General features: G+C 34.8%; 1 protein-coding gene across 22 annotated transcripts in view; it reads right to left on the reverse strand.

The window, feature by feature from the left end:
* The window catches only part of SOX5 (SRY-box transcription factor 5), a 1,003,938-nt gene that overhangs the window by 124,397 nt on the left and 861,576 nt on the right, over nt 1–17,965 (reverse strand). For 19 of the 22 annotated variants that reach the window (XM_042946059.1, XM_042946058.1, XM_042946055.1 and 16 more), the window contains one exon: nt 1,613–1,736. In XM_042946059.1, the coding sequence (XP_042801993.1) occupies nt 1,613–1,736 (124 nt within the window). The remainder of the gene's footprint in view (nt 1–1,612; nt 1,737–17,965) is intronic. The other 3 variants (XM_042946052.1, XM_042946068.1, XM_042946072.1) reach the window with 1 other exon arrangement.

Consider the following 17,965-nt stretch of genomic DNA (forward strand, 5'->3'; position numbering starts at 1 on the left):
TGGCTTTGTATATTTAAAAAAAAATGCATCCCACTTCTTCAATATTATATAGAGAAATGTTTAAAGACTAAGAATAAATGTTAAAATGTGAAAATCCAAGACATCATTTTTACAGGAAGCTTAGATCTGATCTCTAGCAATGTTGGATAGAGTTTCTCAAATGCAATAAATACTGAAGCATAGCAAGATGTTAATGGGACAATTTATTAAAATATAAAAGAACCCACATATACTGGGCTTTACAATACAAGATTCTACATGAATATCTAAAAGATGATCATATTTCATTAATTGTTTCCGATGATGTTTTACTTTTATCAATAAAAATATTTTAATGAGCTTGACTTCTCTATATTCTTTCTGGCCATGGTAATAATGTTCCAGGAGATATGTTGCTTAGTGGTCTATTCTCTCTTTGGAATTTGTTATGATTTTTATTTAACAGATTATAGTTGGCATTTTGGCTATTTAAATTCTGGAAAGTGAAATATTAGAGTGTTTACACAACTAACAATATACAATTTCAGTTTTGATAAAAAAAGAAAAAAGTCATAAAATCACCAGCATCTAAAATTAGTAAGCAATATAAACAATTATCTTGGAATAACTTCTCACTTAGTGCAAAAATGCCCTTGTAGTGTTTGTAACAAGTGGTGATTCATTCATTCATTCATAACAAGTAATTGAATGTTGTACTAAAAGTTTAGATATAACAATGAATAAGACAGAGCCAGCACTTGCTGTCATAGAACTTACATAAAATTAAAATAAAAGGGAAAATATACAGGATCCAAAGGAACTAAGAGAAAGGGATCTAACTAGGTTAGGCAAGTTCTCCCTGATCTGAGTTGAAAGATGTTCAGAATATTCCCAGAAACTTAACATAAGACCATGGGAGAGGGGAAGGGGGAAAAAAAAAGGGAGGGAAGCAAACTATAAGAGACTCTTAAAAACTGAGAATAAACTGAGGGTTGATGATGGGTAGGAGGGAGGGGAAAGTGAGTGATGGGCATTGAGGAGAGCAGCTGTTGGGATGAGCACTGGGTGTTGTATGGAAACCAGTTTGACAATAAGTTTCATATTAAAAAAAAAAAAACAAAAGAAAAAGAAAGATGTCCAGAATACTAAAGAGAGTGAACACTCACAATTGTAAGTCCAGAGTCATGAAAGAGTATGGTTTGGTCTAAGAACTAAAAGAAGACTAGTGAGAAATTAGGCTGTAAACGTAGGCAGGAGACAGATAAGGAAAGGCCAACTAATTCACATTAGGAAATGAGTTTATCTTAAAAGGCAATGGAAAGCAATTGAAAAGCATCTTCCTATCTTATCTTTGCAAAAACAAATTGAACCTGAAAATTATATTCATATTATGAAAAATGAAAGTTATGAAACTGAATTATTAAGAGCAAATATTGGCTTCAGAAGCGTAGAAATAATCTACGTTCTTTTAAAAAACAATATAAATCCTTTTCTACACTTTTGGTGTGTTTCCTCTTTAAAATAAAAATGCTATATGAGTGATGTCATTTCTTGGTGTGGCAGGAACATTAAATTGCCTAATTTAAAGCCATGCCCTCCACCCACTCCCAAATGGAAAATCAATGGTACTTACTACATCCAGCCTTATAGCTGAAGCCTGGAGGAAGAAGGAATCCTTGCTGGGCAGCTGCAGCCAGTGTCCGTTGATCAGGAGGGAACACGGGAATCATTAATGGCGGCAGTTGACCTTGAACCTGCTGAACGTGATAGAGCGAATCAAAGAGACGAAGTTTTGGTGCTCCATGGTTCCCGCCCTCCTTACTTTATGACAAAAGAAAACGATTTATTCGATTCAATATACTGGCATACAAGCTTGCTCAAACACTGGTCCTGAGGTCAAGCCTTAGACAGCAAAATTAGAATACACTCTAGTTGGAAGGTGTTACCAAGTTCATTTTCTAACCTGATGAATAATTTCCCTACATGATCCCCACATGAAGCATCACTACTTCATACAATAAGGCTTTTTCTTATTGCATTAATGTAATGGTTAAAAAATTGCCCTGAGGTTGAACTAAAATCTCCTTCTATAAATCCTGTTTATGGCTAATTCTACCTTCTAAAATAAAACTAACTAAACTGGTATCATTTTACATATAAATAGCTTTTATTACTTGAATATAATTCCCATGTCCACATAAGATTGACATTTTTTGAACAAAAGAGCTGGGAAAGAAGGTTAGAGAGTTATGAAGACTTTCCCTTTTGTTTATAGAAAGGTAACTGGGGCCAAAAGAGAACCGACTTGTCCATGGCCGTGGAAGGGGAGAGTTAGACTAGGTCTAAAATCAGTCCCTTGAATCCTGCTCTGTGTTACATACACTCTTTTGTCTTCATCTATCCTTTGACAAGCAATTGAACCACTCTTCAAACCACATGGTCTGTGTTTTGGTTGCCATCTATGGAATACACTTTAATTTGCAGATGTCATTCTCAGGATATGGGGTTCACATCAGTAAATAAATAACCCAGCATAACAGAATAACTATCTTCTTGGAATGGAGCAGAGATTTCTAGGAATACAACCTAATGTAGTCATTTATGCAGCAATATCACATTACTGATTAATACAGTGGTTATCATAACTAAAATATTTCCCCAAAATAATTATTAAGCAAAATCTCCTTGATGAACATTATTATTAGATGGTGTTTTTATTAAATATATGACCAAGAATTTAGGATCATGCTAAAAATCAAGTATCTGATGCTTTATTCTCTCTTACTACTCCTTCCACACATTAATTCAATTATTTGGAAAATATTTAAAAATTTTTGATGTTTATTTATATTTTGGGAAATGAGAGAGAGAGAGAGAGAGACAGAGAGAGAGAGAGAGAGAGAGGCAGAGCATGAGCAGGGAATGCGTCTGAATGAGAGAGAGAGACACAGAATCTGAAGCAGGCTCCAGGCTCTGAACTGTCAGCACAGAGCCCAACGCAGGGCTCGAACTCAGGAGCCAGCCATGAGATCATGACCTGAGCCGAAGTTGGATGCTTAAGTGACTGAGCCACTCAGGCACCCCTGGAAAATATTTAATTGACATTTACCATGTACAAGAAAATGAGCTTGGCAGTAGAAAAACAAGAGTAAACAAGAAAAGCAAGAGCCTATGCCCATTACATTACAGTGGAGATAATGATAGAAGACTAAGAAAACAAATATCCAAAAAAGACTGCAAATTCATTCAGTTGCGAATCCTAACAGCAACCCTGAACACTCCCTCAGATTTGTTTTCTCTTTCTCCCATTGGCACTGAACATTCCTGGGGCACTTATGATTCCCATAGTGCTCATCATTTCTCACTTTAAAAGTCCACCTACAGTTTGTCCATTATTTCATCTTTTACGGTAAACTTCTGAGCTATTCCTGAGATTTTGGCTGGTGAGTGTATGCACTGTGGGGTGGGGTTGGGGGATGTTTGAGAAAAGGGTGGGAGGGAGGGGGAAAGAGAGACAGAGACGGAGAGAAAAATAAGCACTATAAGAATGAGAGATCTGTTTTCAGCAATGACTCTAAATTGGAAGGCATTTCTTTTAGCCAAAAAGATTTTAAACCTATCACTGCCACTAGAGTGAAACTAAAAGGGAATGACAACAAACAGGAATACAAAAAGACAGTGTCTTAAGGTTAGAGCGAAAGGTTTATATCACTACATCCAGGCTCTTTTGAGCATACTGGAGGAAAGATATACCTGATGTAAAAACCAATGGAAAACAATTGACTAAAGACTCAAAATTAAGAGACTGCATAAGTGGGCAAAATAAGAGGTAGAAATCAGAAGACAAAGGAGCATGGGGGCTAGTTCAGTGCAAGAAGAGGGCACTGACCAGAATACCAAGCAAGGAAACAAACAGACCCAGCTGCTGTATATATTTTATATTTCATTGTTTGTAAGTTATTATATTTTACACAGTACATCTCCTCCTTTCGAAGACACCACTGGTTATACGATGTACACATAAATTTAACAAGAGCATTTTAGAGGGAAGAAGAAAGGAACTCCAAATGAAACACACAGAAGGGTTATAGGAAGTATCCAAATTTCAGATAGCTTAAAATTGGGGAAACATAACTTCTAGAATTGCAGGAACAATAGATTCTTGTTTTAGTGCAGTTTTCAAACTTGAATGTATATTAGAGTCACCTGGCAAGCTTTGAAAAATTCTCAATGCCTAGACTTCTTCCCACGCCAATTGAATTTGAATCAATAGGGGTGAGACCCAGCCAGCAGCATTTTTAAAGTTCCCCTGATGTTTCCAACATGCATCCACATTGGAGAAGTACAGTTGTATAGAATGCTTTCAGTCACTGTCAACTAATCTTTTTGTCTTCATGTTTCGCCTTGAGTCACAAAGCACCCTCAGGTATGTAAGTAGTTGAAAGGCACACTGCCTGACTTTTACAGGTTTTGGTGCCCACAGGATAGAACCAGACATTAAGTCAGATTGCTCATAGAATTCCTTCTAATTGAGTCTTTTATCTGTTTTTATATGTCCCTTTTGTGAGAAACTTTTAATGATTTGCTTTTTCCTAGAGAGTCACAACCAAACCCTTCAGCATGGTATTCAAGATTCTTCACAAGTTGTCCTCGGTCTATCTTTCCAGAGATGTTGCCCTGCTTCAGATCCTGTACTTTTGCCTCAAAGGACCACGAAGAGTTCCTTGCATACTCGGTGTTTTTCCATGCCTGAGTGTGCTCTAAAGTATTTTCTCCTCTGTTTTGAGTGATTTCTCTTTTCCTTTTTTTCTTGGCAAAATTCTACTTATTTTTCAAAAGCTTTTTAGACCCACATAACGTGTCTGCCTGTGAAACACTTCTTTCTTGTGGTGCCAATTTTCAGGGAGAAAGAACTGTTACTTCTTTTAACCTCATAAAGCTAATACAATACTTACTGTATTGAATAATAGTTACTTGTATAACTTGAGCCTCCCTTTTGACCTATGAGCTTATTTAGGAAAGAAGTTGTAACTTACTTATTATTGTACTTCTAGAGAGCTTAGCACAGCAGCTGAAACTACTACATTTGATAATTCATGAATAAAAAAACAAGAACAAATTATATAGTCCCATCTTTTTAAAAGAAATTGTATCAGGTATTTGTTTATTTTTTGAGAGAGAAAGAAAGAGAGAGAGACGAAAGAGAGAGAGAGAGAGAGAGAGAGAGAGCTGGGGAGGGACAGAGAAAGAGGGAGAGAGAGATCCCAAGCAGGCTCTGTGCTATCAGAGCAGAGCCCAATGCAGGGCTTGAACTCACAAACCAGGAGATCATGACCTGAGCCGAAACCAAGAGTCAGATGCTTAACCAATTGAGCCACCCAGGTACCCCTATATTCCCATCTTTTAAACTACATCTATTTAAAAATATTTTTTAAGAAATTATTTATTTTGAGATAGCATGAACTGGGGAGTAGGGAGCAGAGAGAGAAAGTCTGAAGCAGCATCTGCACTGTCAACACAGAACCCCATGCGGCTTGAACTCGTGAACCATGAGATCATGACCTGAGCGGAGATCAAGAGTCAGACACTTAACTGACTGCACCAGGCACCCTAAAATTTGAGTATTTGAAAGAATACATTGTAACATATTCCTGTGCTTTTAAATACCTATGTAGTCTAAGCCTTTTATCTTAGTATAATTATGGAAATGCATTTTTATTTAGTGTTATGATTTGTTTTAGAACCTAAATTTTCCAAGATCTGCATATATAGAATAACAGAGTTTTAGGGTTGACAAAGATCCTAGAGATTGGCACAACACAATCATTCTGCTGAATGGGAAGAAAATACTGCCTTGGCCATATAAATTGTCCAAGTTCCCACCTCAAAGTAAGAGCAAAGTTAATACTGGAACTATATGTCTTAACTCTTAATCTAGTACTCGTTTCCTGCACAATAAGAGAAGTTGGAGGGGAAGTTGAAACTACAAGGGAAAGAAAGGAACAATAGTGGTGAATAAGACGAAGTTCATTGTCCCAATGATGGGTTTTCTTTAGATTATCATACAACAGATTATAGAGCATTGTACTAAAACTCAGAATAAACACTAAATAAATATCAAAATGTGTGGCTAAAAACATAAGAGACTGTTAAAAACTGAGAACAAACTGAGGGTTGATGGGGGGTGGGAGGGAGGGGAGGGTGTGTGATGGGTATTGAGGAGGGCACCTTTGGGGATGAGCACTGGGTGTTGTATGGAAACCAATTTGACAATAAATTTCATATATTAAAAAAAAAAGTGTGGCTAATCCACATATGCAACTACAAAGGCATCTCAAAATACAGTTGATCACTATTTGTAGAATCTGTATGTGCAAATCTGCCAGTCGGAAATTTACTCCTTACCCCCTCCCCAAATTTACTGGTACCAGTGCTTTTGCAGTCACTCACAGACATGCGCATACTAGTAAGACATTTTGTTGGTGATTTCACCATTTCAAATGCACATAAAATCAATAATAAATATTAATAAGGTGTCTTTAAAATGAAACACACATAAAACAAAGTTATAAGTTGATCAGGTGATAAAAACGGTGTGACAAAAGGCATTTAGGAACCTACATCTGTATTTTTCCCAGGAGCAACTGTTTGGTACTTGCTAATTCAGTGTTCATGGCAACTTTATAAAACTCAACTAGTGAAAATAATGAGCATCAATTGTAGTACTGCTGTATCTTAACTAATTTTCAGTTCACTTCTGCTGAAATTTAGTCACCCTTTGGGAGTAACAGACAGATCACACCAAAATAGCATAATGATGTCTGGATAAATTCTAAAACTAGCTTCTTATATGGTTAGTAATTCACACTTACATACTTGAAGTTTTGAGTACTTCCAAATCCTATTCACTATTAACTTCATTTATTTTCTTTCAATTAATGCGTGAAATTCCTTTTAAGCTTCTAATTAAGGTTTAAAATGTGTGACATTAATAATTAAGTTTCAATAAAATTCTTTTGTCACAAAATTTTAGTCCTTTTAATAGGTGGCATGTTACTCCTTAGTTAGAATAACCCACAATAAATTTAAGAGGCTACTTCCTTTAAGATGGTGTATTATGTTTCAACATCATTTATCACTCTACCACATAGTGTAAACTTGCCCTCTAAAATCTTAAGAATCCAACACAAGCCAGTCACATTAGGATACTTGTAAAAAAAACAAGTTAGTACATATCAATTATCCATAGTTAAATATTTTATATTTTATGTAAATGTTCTATTGCAAAACCCTTTAGTGACTCCCTGAAACTAATACATCAAGTAGGTACTTAAGATTATTCCTTTAGCTTTCAGTCACATGCTCTGTTTATTAGTTTATTCACTCAATCAATAATTTCACTAAGCAGAACATGCACTTTTTTGTAACGAGGGATACAAAGATGAGTTCACACATAACACCTACCTTCTAGGAGCTCTGAGTCTGGTCAGGCAAATAGGTATATAGGTAACTATAATCCACTGCCATTAATTCAGTAACAGAAACCTGTGTAGGAGACTATGGAAGCAGATGAGAGACTCCTAATGTAGCCAGGAGAAAACAAGGCAAGCCTCATGGGGATAGGTATACCAGGTACAGGGGCTGAACAGGCAGGTAGGAATCAGCTAGGCAAAAAGACGGGAGGGTGGGAAAAGAATTCTAAGCAAAGGAGCAGACATGAGGAAAGAAACAGGGATAAGGAAAAGCATCATGTGAAGGGGACACCATCTGGGCAGTCTGGGATAACGAAAAAGTAAGAGGAAACCAGTGGTGAGAAGGTCTGTCTAAATGAGTCTGTGTGTCAGGGTAAGAAGCATGAAATTCCCCATGAGGCTGTGGGGAACAACCAAGGGATTTTGAGTAGGTTAGGTAGAATACTCTGATGGGCATATGGAGAAGAGATTTAAAAGACCAAGCATAGAGACCAGACAGGAAGCTAATTGAGTCAACCTGGCAATAGATTATGAGGGCTTGATTAGTTATAGGAGGGTTAGAAATGAGGAGAAAAAGCCAAGAAATATTCAGAAAAAAGGGGGGTATTAATGATGGGGGGGATGCTATATACATGTGGGTATATGAGAATATATATACATTCTGTGAGTCTTCCCTTTCCTGTGATTTTTCTCAGAGTTCCTGTCACAGTGGTTGAGGAGCAGAGAAGGTGAATTCCAGCATTCAGGTTGGGGAAGAGAAGGAGATTGTGGGAAATTCAGCAAGGACATTAAGAGGAAACCAAAGTTGCTTTTGAATGACAATGGGCCCTGGGCTCTACCCCAGGAAGAGAGGCCTGGAAGGGCTTACTAGACTGGAAAAATACAGAAATCAAATAACTAGAGGGACTCCACATCAGTATCAAGGAGCAATTTGTGTGAGAGCTCAAACAAGAGGAAGTTAGGTTACGATGGTACATTTGCTTAAACTACATACACAGATGTTATAATGAAAGGCAGCTGTATGATTTAAGTTATCACAAGTACAAATAAAATGTAAAATCTAAAACTTTCAAATGTTCCTCAGGAGTTCAGTCAGATGAGTACTGTTGTGTTCAAGCACACATCATCTTTAGGGATCAGTTCACCTACAGATGAAATTCAGCCATCTTCAGGGGAGAACACAGCAGCTGTTTAGAAGCACACAGTGATAGTACACAGTAGTTCTTGAGAAAATGAAGAATATAATATCCAAATGAGATTACAAGAGGGGTTTAGGTAGGCAGGATATAATTACCCAAACTGGAGTAACCAGGATCACAAAGCTGACTTTCTACCATTAGCAAGAAGAGGCATGGGATCTTCAATGACCACTAACAGTTTGTGATTTTTCTTTTCATATAAGAGAAAGTAGATTTGTCAGTTTATCCTATCCAATGCAATGGTTTTTAGGAAAAAAAAAAACTACACTAAAATTAAGAGTAAAGGAGTCAATTTTATCTTCCAATTAATCTACTAGGAAAACTAAAGAAAATCTCACTGAGAGCTACAGAGACATAAAAACACTGCTAAAATTGCTACGCCTGCCTCTCACTTCCCAATAGCCACACTGGAGTTGTATCACCTCTAATTTCATGTGATTTAAGACAAAGACAAAGTAGCCATATTCTTTTAGAACAAAAATGAACAGCCATGTGGATTTTTTTACATAGTACTCTTCTTCGGCAAAAAGCCACAGAACTTTTTTTAAAAATCGTTTCCAAGGATGAAAGTGACTTTGCCAAGCAAAGTGGCTTCAAAACAGGCCTCAAAAATACTAATAGAAAGACAGATGGTTCTACTAAGAGCTTGGCTGCCAAAATTAAAAAAAAAAAGTAGGAAAAAAACCCAGAGTGATGCTATTGAAGCTGACTGCAAAGTTATCTGATGACTACAAATACTTTTGTCCCATCGCAAGTGCTAACTCTGCCTCCAGGGCTGATATAGCCAAACTACTAACTTCCCCACATCCAGTCCCCCTGGATTCCCACCCCTCCTAAATAAAACCTGTCAGTGCCAAGCCCCACAAAACAGCACAAGCATGCACTTGATTCTGACTGACTGCTCTGCAGAAGCAAAATATTGCATTGAAGAACTCCTATTTAGGAACAGACCCACAAGGAAAATTGCTTTTCTTTTCAAAACTGCCTGTCACATTTTCTTTTTCTAATTCCCCCTTTCCTCCTCCTCTCTGTCACCAAAGGGCCCCTGGGCCCTATGAGTTTAGATGATACAAACTCAATTTGTATAAAGAAGGCAAGAGGCAGCACCACAGAGAGGTAGAGATAGTTTACAAGGATAGAGAAATAATCCAGTCAAGACACAGTGCAATTTTCTTTCCAAACTACTACTACAATAATACCTCCACTTTATTTCCTTCAGGGCAACTGTCATTTCTTTTTAACCAGATTGCTACTAGATATAATAGAAACTGAAATATTATATGGTCACTGACTCTTCCTTTCAATGGCTCATTTCACTATTGCATTTTTACTTTTGCATGATGTTCTCATTGTTGGCATTGTTACTAGCATACAACCACTTTCAAATGATGTAGAATTAAGACCTCTGTCACTTTAAAGCAATAAAATTTCATTCTTACTACTGCGCAGGTTTCAACTAAGTAGTTTTCTTGTCTAATAGCACCGTTTATTTATTTTCAACACTTAGGCATTACATTCTTATAAAGCACCATTTTAATATACATTAAACTCATATCAACCAAAATGATGGCATTTCTTATAAATATGAAACATGCTTAAACAAAGTATCTTTGCTGACTTAAGGAAAAATCTCTATTTTAAAGGTTGATAATCATAGAAACTTGAGGGTGGCAAAAATATGGTGTTAAATAAGAAAGCAATTGTGAAGGAGTATGGGAAAAACAGCCATTCAATTTGCCAAGGACAATTTTGCACTGAATGAAAGAATTAAAAAGGCAATGATTAAAATATCTCAAATGATGCATTACTCAGGATTAGGTTATCACCTATTTCTTAAAGGCAATATTTTATGTAGCTCGATAGCTGTTACTTGATAAAAGCAAAGTCTTTCTTTATAATGCAATGCTATTTGTTCCCTCCAATGCGTGTGACTATTTATATTACTTATCATGGTTCCTGACAACAAAACAGCCTAGTTCATATGAGTATGCATGTTCTCTGTTAGCATGAACAGAATCAGGCTTTGCCAATACTAATACAATCTTATTTTATATCATGCATTACTCTGTCAATTGTCATTTACATGCAAATGAAAGACAACATAAAATATAATGGCCAACATGAAATATAATATATTTTTCAATTATATTTCTCAGGACACCATCATTAGAAAATTTAATAAAATTCACTATTTATTGATTTCTGATTTATGATGTTTTGCTCAATGGCCTACAATAGATTATTAGTGATTTTTTTTCTCATGCAACATAAATCTTAGTTCAACATAAGTTGTTTAAAATATTATCTCAAAATATTATCACTCAAAATATTATCACTTTGTGGGGAGGGTTAAATTGGAAATAACTGCTAACGCATACAGGGTTTCTTTTTGGAGTCATGATAATGTTCCGGAATTAGACAGTGAGGACGGTTACAAAACACCATGACTATACTAAAACAACTGAATTGTATGCTTTAAAAAAAGGGTCCATTCCATTCCATTTCACTATTGCATGTGAACTGTACCTCAATTAAAAAAATAAATAAATAAACAAATTTAAAAGACCACATCAAAAAATATACAATGTCACTACTATCTGAAGCAGGATTAAATGTGCTTTGAAATAATCATATCTTGTGTTAGAATCACGTATGATTATTTTTTATTTTTATATTATTATTTCGTATTTTTATAAAGTCCTTTGAAATAAATTAGTCCAATTATACTTTATCCTGCCTCGTGGAGATCAGCAGGTCAGGTGTTGTTATTTCAATTTTATTAATAAGGAAATTGGAAATAGGGCACCTGGGTGGCTTAGTCGGTTAAGCAGCCGACTTCAGCTAAGGTCATGATCTCATAGTTCATGAGTTCGAGTCCGGCATGGGGCTCTGGGCTGACAGCTCAGAACCTGTAGGTGTCTCCCTCTCCCTCTGCCCCTCCCCTGCTTGCATTCTGTCTCTCTCTCTCAAAAATAAATATACGTTAAAGAAAAATTAAAAAGAAAATAAGGAAATTGGAAAGGCAAACAAATAATTTGGAGATTTACCCATGATCATATACTTAACCAAACAATAAGCCTAGAACTTATTTTTGAGTCTACTTAACTATAAAACAAAAACGTAATAATCTTCTGAAATAAAAATACTGATTTATTTAAAAAGAGTATAGAAACATTGTCAAAATTCCCATATTATGTGCTCAGCATAAAAATGGATCACATTTAAATTATCTTGCAAGGATAAAATTCTATTATGTTTTAAGACATTTTTACCACAAGGATGGCATTTTGACTTTGATTTTCATGTTTATTTTACATTTTATTTTGTGTTATGTTTTCTGTCCACAGTGTTTTTAAAATTTTCAATGTGTATACATACTACTTTAATGATCTGAAAATTAATCAGAAAAAAACAGAGATGTAATAGAATATTACAGAGCCTGGCATATCACAGAAGAATATTTAATACAGGAATTGCTATCCTAAAGATCTTAAAGATCTTAAATTGTGACTCTTTGTAGCCTATTTTGGTAGAAAATAGGAAAAAAATCTTTAATATGTGACTGAAGAATCTACTAAAATGTAGGGGCACCTGGGTGGCTCAGTGGGTTGAACATCCAACTCTTGATTTCGGCTCAGGTCATGATCTCATGGTTCCCAGGTTTGCTCCCTGCATCAAGCTCTGCATTGACAGCATGGAGCCTGCTTGGGATTCTCTCTCTCTCCCTCTCTCTCTGCACCTCTCTCTCTCTAAAATAAATAAATACACATTAAAAAATAATTTTTTCACTCTGATTTTCATAAAAAGCATATATAATATTAACATTTATTTCAAAGTTTCCTGAAATCATTACCAATTATTTGACCTTTATTAGTTTACTTCTTGCTGAAATATCCTATACCACTAGTATTTATTCTATGCAATGAGCATTGGATTATGAACGCTTTTAACATTTTCTATTTCTTGCTTGTATTAATTTACACTTCCCTCATTATATTTATGATTATTTCTGGACAAGAGATCTTTTATTCTTTGACTTGTTTTCAAGTTAGAGACCAGGAGGTGAAGCTGAAAACTTCATCTTATTTCTACTCAAGAACTACTTTTTCCTCAAAACCTAAGTGTCACTGCCTTTGTAAAGACTACCCAAACTCCCAAGCAAAATATATTCATTCATGGGTTGAGTGCCCACTTGTGCTAGGTATTACTATCGGTTCTAGGAATATTATAATGAGTAAGACAGACAAACACTACAGAAAAATTAAAGAAAGAGGAAAAGAAATGTCGGGATGGAGGCTGCAAGTTTAAATATGGCATCAATGATATGGTGCCATAAAGATCTGGAAGAAAGGATACAATAAACCTCTCAGTAACCTGGGGGAAAGTGTTCCAGGCAAATGGAAGAGGAGATGTTAGAAGCCTGAGGTAGAAGTGTGCAGGCTGTGTAAAACAAACTGTTTCATTCTTCTCTCTGTACTCCATATAGGGATTCCACTAGATTGAAATTACTTGTGTCTGTCTCCATGAGCAAACTGCCTTAAGGGCAGGACATAGCAAATTCATATTGGTATCCACAGGATCCAAATTACTGCCCAGCATATAGTACCTGCTCAATTTATGTCAATTGCACTAATTATTTTAAAAGACAATTACAGGGGCGCCTGTGTGGCTCAATTGGTTGAGTGCTGGACTCTTGATTTAGGCTCAGGACATGATCCCAGGGTGGTGGAATACAGCCCTGAGTCAGGCTCCACCCTGGTTGTGGAGCCTGCCTAAGATTCTCTCTCTACCTCCTTCCACCCTTCTCCCCAGCTTTCCCTCTCCCTCTCTCTCTCTCTCTCTCTGAAAAAGAAAAAAAAAAAAGACAATTACTATTAGATAAGGCTACTCATGTCTTAGTCTCAGTGTCTTGTAAGAGGAACAGTTTAGTAAAACATTTCCTTTTATACAATGGATTTTAGGCTTTATTTCATTTTCATTCAGGATTTAACATTCTTCCCCAAAGTAATGTCCCAAAACATGGCATATAACTGTTGCCACTTTTTACCCCAATTCATGACCTTCCTCAGAGCTTAGTTTTAGTATCGATTATGCTAAGTTAGGTTTTGTGCACTTCATTGTTCCTTGGGAGAAGAGAGAAAGAAGTCTGATGTGTCGTTAGTGAAATACCATAAGAACTACAGTTAGATGTTATTTATGATAAAACTGTAATTTTTTATTACTCATATGGAATGAATACATATTTTACAAGACTAGGAAGTCAGTTCAAATGAATACATTGTGTGTCACTGAACACAGTTGAATTGTTTGCTCTTATCCACATATCAATACATAAAGTAATGTGACTAAAAGGTAATGGAAACACATGAAGAATAGAGTTTAATTTGTAGGCATGAACTCGTATATGCTAAAAAAGAGTTTTTTAAATTTTTGACTAAAAATTCAAGTACATAGATGTATCCTTAAACTACGTATTAATTTTATTTTGTTTAAGAAAATAACTGTGATTATACTGTTTACATTTCTTTTATTCAGACTTTTCCCAGTGTGTAATTTCAATATTTTAGCAAGCAGGTGCTAGATTGATGTGAAGGGCTAGTGTATGGGGATTTGTTTATTTGTAGCATGCAAAGTGTATACTGAAGCAGCAATGAAAAATGTTGTATCTGTGGGAAGAAGCCCTTAACATCAAGTATTCCTGCAAGCAAAACCAAAAATAACACTTCAAACATCGCCCCCAAATGCAACCATATTAGCGGCAGGTTAATGTGTAGTTCTATTGCTTAGAATGTGAAAAATCCATGCTCTTTGAATAACAATGGATACTGCCTCATAATCTCAGTTGGAACTTAGTACTCAGATGCTTCTCACTTGACTATAGTTGAAGACATTCTAGCAGTAAGCCACTCACTAGAACATTTGTCACTGAAAATAAAACGTGTGAAATTCCCAGAAAGGGCATGTTAGATGTTTCTTAAGCTGAAAATGTGAAATATTTTTGTAATTGGACAACCCATTGAACACAGTGTCATTTATATAATCAAAAGTTTTTAAATCTGGTGGAGAAGGAATATTATAAATTATTCCACTGTCGGTACATTCAGTAGGGAACTGTACACTACCTGCAACAATCTATGTCAGGATAGCTAATTTCCCTACTTTGCTAAATTTACTTGATCCTGTACAGCAAAAAGCACTATAACTTGCCCACATATAATGACAATAGTTAAATAAAGGTGAATTATGCAATACCATTGATATTTTGCTAAATCTATAAACTGCTTTTACTATTAGAAATGTTCTGTATGTTATCAAAATTGTGACAATTCTAGCTTTATATGGGTGTTTTGTTAGATGAAAAGAGAACGTGGACTGAATGCATGTTTTCCATCTGCCTGCCCTTTACCAAAAGTATTTGATAGATGATTGTTAATGTTAACATCTATTCTGTTTCCCTAAACTTCTCTCATGATCCTTTTTTTCCATGTTGACTTTTGCACAATTCTACTTTCACTCATCCAAACTCACCAAAACCCAATGAAATAGATCCTTCCATCACCTCCATTTTACAAGGGAAGAAACTGAGGCATGCCTCAAATAAGACAGACTGTAAGTGAAAGAGCTAGAATTCAGGTTTTTCACCATCACACTTTACAGCCACTCAAATAAAGGATATACTTATAAATAAATCTTACCATAACAAAATACATTATAACTTACATGAAAAATTTTTAAATCACAAATACTTTGAATCGCATGACTTGAAAACAGTTATTTGAACACATGATTTTAAAAGTATAATGGAAACAGTATTAAATATCAAATATCCTAGAAAACTCTGCTACTATAATACACATAGATCCTGGTTACATAATAATCAACATATTTTTTTGATTGAGCCTCCAGGAAGTTGAAAAAGAAAATGAGGACTAGTAAGTTGAGAGTAGGTGGGTAGAATGAGGGTTGCACTGGTGGCAAATGTAGGTAATAGCAACTAGAACCCAGGATGAAACCTTGGGTCCCTAAAAAGCTAACCTTCAGATTCCTGTACTAACACAGGAAAAAGGAGGGATATACCATTACTGAAAGATAAGTTTAAAAGAAATATTGCAATTAAAGCAGGCATACTGGAATGTTTCTACAATACCTCTGGTAGAAAACCACTGATGAGAATAATGATGGTGATGATGATTCTTCGACAAATATTTATTGAGGGCCTACAATGTACAAGACATTTTCCCAGGTACTTAAAATACTATAGTAAAAAACCCCAACAGACTAAAATCCCTGATCTCATTGACTTTACATTCTACTACCATAAAAACCTAGTCATAATACTTGTACTTCCATTATTCAACTACAGGCTTTACCTAACTTGGGTCTGCAATTAAAATCAAAACTTCCTATATGGTCAGTGAAGCCCCAAACTACAAAATTAAAAATAAGTGGTCTCTGGTTTATATTGCCTCCTGGAACCTAGCAGAACAACCCAGTACAGTAGACCAGTATCACCAATTTAGATACGATGATTTCCCACAGATTAAGTTCAGCCAAACATAAAGTCACTAAAAAAATTTAACAAATACATAAAGAAGAATCTAGCATGTATAAGAGCAGAATCAAGAAGCAACATATTTAGACATCCAAAAGCAGTCAAGTATCAGATGAAGAATAAAAACAATGCTTAAAATGTTTACTTAAGTAAAAGGTGGAAAAATAGAATGAAATAAAGAAAAATTATCACAGATGTTCAGGAAAACTTAAAAAATAATAGAACTTTGAAACTTTAAGAAATGAAAAATAGAATAATTGAAATTTAAAACTCATTGGATTGATAAACAGTAATTAGATATAGGTGATGAGAGAAGTCATTAAATTGAAAATAAATCTAAAGAAATTTGCCAGATTTTAGTTGACAGAAATAAGGAGATGGAAAGTTTACAAGGCTAGTTAAGTGTTAAGGTGCTAGAATGAGATGGTCCAACAAATCCCAGCAAAAATTTTAGAAGACAATAGAAAAAAATAAAGATAAGCACTATTCTAAAACTAATGGTTGAGAGTTGTTCTGAATTTGAAAGATATAGACCCTTAGATGCAAGAGGCCAACTATATATGAACAGAATGACTGAGAAGAAAATATCACTTAATACGCTTTTAAAAAACTTCAGAAAAACAAAGGCACAGAGAAAAATCTTAAAAGCAGCCAGACACAGGGTATCAATCTAAGAATGATAATTCATTTGACAACAAACTTCTAAGCAATAGTACTAGAAGCCAATAGAGAGATAAAAGAAAATAACAGTCAACTTCAAAGTATATCCCAGTAAACAATTTGAAAAATAAATGCAAAATAAAGCCTGTTTTTTTTTTCAGGAAAAGTCTACCACAAATTCCTTCACTAAAAGAATTTCTAAAGCATGTCTTCAGAAAAAAGGAAAGGTACCTAAAAAGAATGAGTGAAGAAAGTGGTGAACATATGAGCAAATAAAAATAATTTGTTCAATGAAAATAATGACCAATGCTTGAATTAAAAAAGAATCAGAGCTAATTCCAACAACAATGACATGTAAAATAAGAGGAATATTCATATTTATGGAGTTTTAATATTATTTTATAATCCAAGAAAAGGAATACAATATTTGTCAATTTCAGACTCTCTTACCTTAGGTAGACATGTTAAATTTTCAAAGGCAATCCATAAAAAATAGAAATAGAGTAGATAATGATTAAACCAATAAAAAGAAAAAAATGACACAAAAGAAAACCAAACATTAATACCTAAAAAATAAAAAAGGAAAAAACATATACAAAATATGGTGCGAACAGAAAGCATAAATAAAATGAGAGACTTAAGTTTGATCATAAGAAATGTTAAATGGATTAAGCTTATAAATTAAAAAACAGAGATCAACAGATTACATTTTTAAGAAAATCCAGCTATATCTACTTTATAAGAGATATAATTAAATTATAATGCTAAAGAGTATTGAAAAGGATGAAAAAAGGTGTATCAGTCAAAATCAATCAAACAAATGAATAAACAAAGAAGTTTAAATTATACCTATTTTAATATAAGACAAAATAAACTTTAATACTAAAAGGATTATTGTGGATACAAAGCTTCCAGAAATAGCCATACAAGTTTCATTTCATCACGAAGATACAATAATTCTAAAGTTATATACATATATACTCACCATATTAATTGGAAGATCTAGCCACAGCAATCAGACAAGAAAAGGAAAAGGCCTCTAAACTGGTATGAAATAAGTAAAAGTTTCACTATTTGCAGATGACATGATACTATATACAGAA

The sequence above is a fragment of the Panthera leo genome, chromosome B4 (assembly GCF_018350215.1).
Source record: "Panthera leo isolate Ple1 chromosome B4, P.leo_Ple1_pat1.1, whole genome shotgun sequence".
Taxonomy (NCBI): domain Eukaryota; kingdom Metazoa; phylum Chordata; class Mammalia; order Carnivora; family Felidae; genus Panthera; species Panthera leo.